The following is a 6814-nucleotide window of genomic DNA, read 5'->3' on the forward strand; positions in this document are numbered from 1 at the left end:
ATGACAGTGGAGCAGTTTGGACAGTACAGGCCTGTGCTGGGCATGCGCACACTAACCAGTAAGTTAGCATTATAATGCCCTTAGCTTGGGTCTCCATGGATCTCAAAGAGCTTTGCAAGCAATACATCGTGTATTAAGCTTCACACAGCACCCTTGGGAGCTTGGCTGTAACGGGCCATCATATCGAGGGTGCTGACTTAGAATTAATGAGCAGGGATTATTACATATGAATAAAGTGAGGCACAGACAGGGGAACTGGGCCAACCCTGTCCTACCCACCAGCCAACACTCCCTCCCAAATGACTTTACAAGTAGAGCCGGCCAAATACCAGCAGACTGTTTTTGCTGGCCACGTTTTGGGATGAGTAACGTAGGCCGTGAGTGCTATCCAGCCAGCGCTGCATCACAATACACACCAAGGGACAGGGAGGATAATAAAAAGCCATGAGCCAGAAGTAGCACGTTCCTGTCTAAATGAGCTTGGTGACTAACTGCGCAGAACAGAAATATCGTCCCTTTAAACACAGCCTTGGGAGGGAAGAGGCGCAGCCGTGTGCAGGTAACGGAACGCATTAGCATCAGGCTGCAGAGAAGAAGATGGAAAGTTGTTCAACACTCACAGCTGGGCAAACCCCAAACCTGGGTCACCCCCCGTCTGAGCTAGTTACTTGCCTCCCCTCCCCTGGGTTCCTTTCCTCGACATATGGAAGCTCTTTGGCTGACACAACCAATATTTTCACTTCAACTCAAACAGACGCTGCTTAATTTGTTAACAGAAAAAAATGTGGCACCAATGTATCATCAACAAGAATTATTATTAGCTGCTGGGAAACGCGCGCGCGCACACATACAGGCCCTCCGGTCCCTTGGTGACAGCGGGCAGAAGGGTTAATTGAGGTGGCTGAAGCTGCAGCCGTTTGCTGTGCTTAACAATTCTTCCCTCATTTCTCTGTGGGCTTGGGGGGTGGGCGCGCGCCTTTGTTATTATAGTGTTTAAATATCTGTTTATTTTCAAACCTTGTTACAGCCCCACAGGCACCAGAACATCTGGCCTCTTTTTTTCCACTGTCTCTGAAGGCCCCGCAGAACTAGCAAGCCAAAGGACTAGACCAGCTGGTGGGTTAAATGGCGAGCGCTTTGATAGAAGAAACAGCTGGTTTTTGGGGTGACCCTTTTGTTCCCTGGATCAGGCTGTCTGCATGGATCAGGCTCTGACTGCCCGGGTCTGGCTTTCTGTTTCAATAGGCCTGGCTCTTGTGCTCTGCACAGGTCAGGGCTTCTCTTTTTACACCAGTGGCTCCCTCTTTTCATGTGGAGTGCCCGCTCAGAAGGCCAGGGTCTCCAGACTGCCCTTGCATGCACATTAGTGCAAGCACAATTCCACAGCTAAGCTGCACCTGCAGCTACCGTGACAATCGATGCAAACTGGGTAACTGCACCATCAGCTGGGCAGTTCGCTGCACCGCCGGCCAGAGCATTCCCTCTTGCACCCGGGATGGGCCACAGAGTCTCTTTGCCCCCCAACAGGATCAGAGCGTGGGGCTCCTAGCAGGCTGTATGTCCCTTACCGGGGAGCCAGAGCAGCTCTTCATCCCCCTCCACTGCTTGCCCAACTCCCCTTCGCTGTCCTCTGGGAGCAGCTCCACCGAGCACAGGAATGAGGGATTCCTCCTTACCTCCCTCCCCACCCCCCAGCAGCCTCTGCCAGAGGAGCGGTGGAGGAGTAGGTGACTGACTCCATCGGAGGGCAGGGTGGCGTTCCTCTCCGGTAGATCATTCCCGCAGGGGCACTAGCGCAATGGCCTCTGCTATAAAGCACAGACTCCACTCCAGTCTCTCGCTCTAGGTCACCGGAGCCGAGGTCAGGCGAAGCAGCGTCCCCTGTACTTCGTGCTACGTTCCCTCCACTGGCCTGCCTCGCCTGCCAACGCCCGTCCCAGAGAAGAAGGGGAAAAGAATCAGAGACTGGAGAGGCCAGCAGTCGCGAGAGACGCAGTCGATACGGGGTCATTTTTTACTGTGGAGGTTTCCTCTGTGCCTCTCAAGGTGCCCCCCGCCCCCTTAAGAGCACCCCGCCACTTGCCAATGTGGCAGAATTTGTTGCCATGCCTGTCTTCATGGCAGGTAGCCGCTGCGAGCCTGATGTAGCCTGCGAGAGCATCATCCTGATCTTCCACATACAAGAGGGCTGGCTAAGCACATACCAGGGGCTCTGAGCCTTCTGAGGCCTGGCTGTCGCTAACGGGCGGCATCTCCCGTTTCTGCTTCCCACACTAGAGCCCAACACCGTCATCCCGGTCTCTGGCTTCTAATGCCTGTGTGCTTTGGTGAAATACCGCTCCGCGTCAGCGGAGTGGCATTACTGCATGCACAGAACCGTACGTCTGGGTGGGGCTGTCGGCTGGGGTTATTATTGCTTGTGCAGGAGGTTCCCTCCCTGGGCCATCACGGTTTGCAATCTTCAGACGCTGCCCCTTATTCAGAATGCTAAAAGGAACTCGTCAAAGGAACAGCTTGCTCGAGTTTCCCAGGCCGGTTGGAGCGTGCCCGGGGGCAGCCGTGATCCGCCCTCACTCTGCCGTGCGGGAATCCTTTGTTGCACAGGAAGACTTCTGTTGGAAATTCATTTAAAAAAACCCCCAAAACAAATTCGAAACGAACCATAAACAAAACAACGACCGAGAAAAAGGTTTCCAGCTCGTCTCTTAAAAAAGGAAGCGGGTGCGCCGGGCCCTGACGCAGCTTGCCTCATGGTCTGAGAAATGCATAGTTGATACAAAAGAACATTAGCTACATTGGGAGGTCCTGAAGGGCAAGGGCTGTGCATGCCTCCCTGACCCCCCCTGCCCTCTGGGATCTCGGGGGCGAGCCTGGGAGTCTCACAGCTCAAGGAAGGTGGGATGTGCTCAGAAACTGGAATAAGCTACTGGCAGGTATCTGGGGCCATGTCCGATGGGTTTCCGGTGATACCTCTGCTCAGTTCAGTTGTATGGCAAGGCCGATGAGGAAAACCATTCACTCCTCCCTTTCACCTCCAAGCCCTTGTGGTTGAACCGAGCCGACGTCCCCGCCAGGTCCCTTCGCAGGTTTTACTGCCTTGATTCTCAGGGGAATGAAGCCACCTGACGAAACCAAGTGGGTCGCTTGGAAAACAAAGCAAGGGCGCTCCGACCCTCTGCCCTGCCCTCGGAGGGCCACGTTTGGCCACAGGCACTTGACTAGCAGTCACCCTCCCCGTCGGGATGCTTAGATCATCTTCATGTTGAACTTCCTGGCGCCGCCTTGCCCGGCAGTGGTGGTGGGGCCATCCACTTTGCGGAAGGAGTACTCCACGGTGAAGTTGTTTTTGTGCTGGCCCCGTCCCCGGCTCCACACAAAAAGGAGCAGGAAGCAGAAGAGCACCACCCCGAGGAAGGTGATACAGCCCATGGCCGTGGAGACCAGGATGGTCTTGAGGTCCAGTGTAAACTTTAAGAAGACCTGTGTATCGTTGTGGAAGGTGTCGTTGAACTCGCTGAGGTACAAGGTCCGGTTTGCATAAAGGGAGCCGTCCACAGGATGCCCCTTGACCGTCAAGGTGGCAAAGTAGGTGTCATTGCCCCCAGCGTTGCTAGCGATGCAAATATAGGTGCCGCTGTCTTGGACCTGGGCAAAGCGGATTTCTAAGGTGCCCCCGGGCAGGACGGTGGCTCGCCCGGCACTCTTGGTGGTGATCATCCTGTGCTGAGGGGAGACCCAGATGATGGCAGGAACAGGCTCTCCGTCCGCACGGCAGAGGAAGGAGACGGACTGCCCTTCGCGGGCTGTGATGTGCTGCAGCTTTCGGTCCCTGATTTTGGGCTTTTGGCAGGTGAAGTACTCAAAGAGGATGGAGTCCGGGAAGTCACGCAGGGCGTTGCCCTGGATGTCAGGCGGCGAGGAACACATGGGCTGCTGCCCGTCGAAGTTGAGCGTCTTGCGACGCTGCAGGATCCAGAGGAGGCGGCAGTCGCAGGCCAGCGGGTTCCTGTCCACGCGCAACGTCTCCAGCGTGTTCACTGAATGGAAGGTGCTCTCCTCCAGGGTGGAGAGGAAATTGTTGGAGAGGTTGAGGAGGCGGATTTGCCTCAAGCCAGAGAACGCTTGAGGCTCCACTGAAACCAAGAGAGCGCCCACCATGTGCAGCTCTCGCAGCCTGATGAGGTCCTTAAAGGACCCTTTGGGCACAGTGCTGATGGGGTTATAAGACAAATTCAGGTACATGAGGAACACCAGGTTCCTCAAGGCGGCCGTGGGCACAGCCGTGATGTTGGTGTAGGTGATGGAGAGCGACGTGAGGTTGAGGCCCTGGAAGCCGGTGGGCGAGATATCCTCCAGCAGGGGCCAGTTGTCAATCTCGAGCTGCAGGAGATTGTAGAGCTTCTTAAAGTTCTGATCTTCCACCACGGAGATGCTGAGGTGTCGGAGCCGCAGGACCTCCAGGTTTTGGAGGTAGGAGAGGGATTCGGCCGAGATGGCCGTCAGGTTGCATTTCTCTATGGTCAGCTGCTCCAGGCCTAGCAGGCCAGAGAAAGCCCTTTGGGAGATGTACACCAGATCATTGTCTCCCACTTCTAGGTTCTTCAGGTTTCTCAGGTCCTGGAACATGTAGTCCAGCAGGATGACTATTTTGTTCTCGCTGATGTCCAGGAGGGTGAGATTGGTCAGCTTGGTGAAGACCCCCGGAGGGATCAACTTGAGCAGGTTGCCTCGGAGCCGCAAGATCTGAAGGTTAAACAGGCTGTTGAAGGCTCCAGGCTCCACATTGGTGATGATGTTCTCGCTTAAATCGAGATCCTCCAGCAAAGGGTACGGGGACAGGTCCCCCGGGTTCAGGCAGCGGATGCGGTTCTTGCTGAGCTCCAAGATCTTGGTCTCAGTGGGGATCCCCTCGGGGATGGAGGTGAGGCGTTTGCGATGACACACCACGGACTTGATCTGCGGCGCGCACTCACAGCGAGCTGGGCAGGCCCCCACACGGGCTGTGCTCAGAAGAATCAAATGGAGGCCCAGGACTGGAAGCCAACATGTCATTGTGTAGAGCATGATCTTATGGTCGCACTACCATTCTCCCATGCACCTGGAAGAGAAAGACAGAGGCAGTGTTAACCGACTGAACCCATGAGATGCTAGCGAGGGCCTGTGATGCTCCAAGCCCAGCTGCCAGACAGCTTTGTATACTGTTGTGCTGTGACAACGCTTAGCAGCTTTCGCTCAAGGACTTGAAATGCTCCCCTCGCTACACTATCAAGAGACCTAGAGGGAAAATAACAATACTTAGCAAGCCCTTGATGAATTCAAAGCTCTATGCAAATGTGAATTAAATCAGCCTGACAACCCCACTGATACTGTGAAATATCAGTACCATTTTGAAGCTGGGGAAACTGAGGCACCGGACTGGGACGTGACTTCCAAAAGGTCATGCAGCAAAGGCAAGATTAGAACTCAGGACCACCTGTCCCCCCAACAAGTCCACACTAATTCCTCAGCGTGACCTCACTGCCTCTGGCAGGGCTGGCTGCTAAGCTCCGGTACAAGTCAGGATAAGTGTTGATTTAATGGAGTAACTCAGGTTTCACACTGGTGTAACTGAGAGCAGAGGCTGGCCCTTAACGAGGTGCGGCCCAAGTCATGGTTCTCAGGGCCCAGCAGCCTTCAAGCACCTTGTCTCAAGATCCCCTTTGGGATAAGGCCTTGTCTACACACACGTTGCACTGGGTTAGAAAAAGGTGTGCTGTTAACCAGTGTAACTTTGAGTGTAGCCGTTCTTATATCAGTTTAACTGCAGTTAATTTCAGAAGGGCAAGCGAAACTGATGCAAGTCAGGTTTAAACCCACATGCGGGTCCACATACTGAGTTGCACCAGGGTACCCCCATTGGGTTAACATCACTCTTCAGTTAAACTGATGCAACTTCTGCGTGTGTAGGCTGGGTTTATATATTTTCAGATGCACACGTTTGGGTCTGTGGCCTGGTCCACACTTAAAAGCTGGGTCAACATCGCTACGGTGCTTGTAGGGCAAAATTCACATCCCCTGAGTGCTGTAACTATGCTGACATAACCCCTGGTGTAGATGCAGCTAGGTCAACAGAAGAATTTTTCTGTTGCTGTAGCTATTACCACTCAGAGAAGTGGCTTATCTACAATGACGGAAAACCCCCCCGTTCCAGCCCACTGAGAAGTGTCTACTATATTGTGATGCTACAGCAGCAGTGTTGCAGCACCCATAGAGTAGACATGGCCTGTGATTATCTTAACTCGGAGCGAATGTGTGTGTGCGTAAGTTGTAACTGGTGCAATGGTGCACTGAATGGCTCTGCCCTCCCATCCCAGCCTGGTCCCACAGGACTCCCATTACGATGTCATCCTGCCCTGCCGAGTGTTCGTTGGGGGTGCGTGGGATACCCTGCAGACACAACATGCTTGCGGCTGAGCGTACTGGAGGCTCATCCAATCCGTGGCACAGCCTGTTCGCTGTCCTTGTTGGAGTTTGGATTAGGAAATCTGCAGATTGCATAATTCATTCTTTGTAGATTATAGATTAATACCGACCTCTGAACCACATTATAACGCACAGGTCTTAGCCTCCTCCATCCCTCCTCCAGCTGATGAAACATTGTCCTCGTTTTGGAGGATTAGAATTTTTCCATCAACTTAACTTTTCTCTGCGCTTCCCTGCACCCGTCTCGCTTGCTCTCTCCAATGCCCTTTTTTTTTTCCTTGTGGTCTTTCTCCCTCCCTTGCTTTCAGATGACAATACATCCTTTGCCCTTTCTCTGCCTGCTTCTAGCTGA

At 53.8% G+C, this 6814-nt stretch overlaps 1 protein-coding gene across 1 annotated transcript; it reads right to left on the reverse strand.

The window, feature by feature from the left end:
• Positions 1-2597: 2597 nt before the first annotated feature.
• On the reverse strand, positions 2598-5064 carry LINGO3 (leucine rich repeat and Ig domain containing 3). The gene has a single exon (XM_067554369.1). It carries the CDS (start codon positions 5062-5064, stop codon positions 3247-3249), a length of 1818 nt encoding a protein of 605 aa, XP_067410470.1. The 3' UTR covers positions 2598-3246.
• Positions 5065-6814: the final 1750 nt, after the last annotated feature.

Source organism: Emydura macquarii, unplaced genomic scaffold (assembly GCF_026122565.2).
Source record: "Emydura macquarii macquarii isolate MOO-44397 ecotype Brisbane River unplaced genomic scaffold, CSIRO-AGI_Emac_v2 contig_306, whole genome shotgun sequence".
NCBI classification, from domain to species: domain Eukaryota; kingdom Metazoa; phylum Chordata; order Testudines; family Chelidae; genus Emydura; species Emydura macquarii.

Coding starts and splice junctions, on each gene's coding strand:
- LINGO3 (XM_067554369.1), bottom strand. CDS start 5,064: ATGCTCTACACAATGACATGTTGGCTTCCAGTCCTGGGCCTCCATTTG.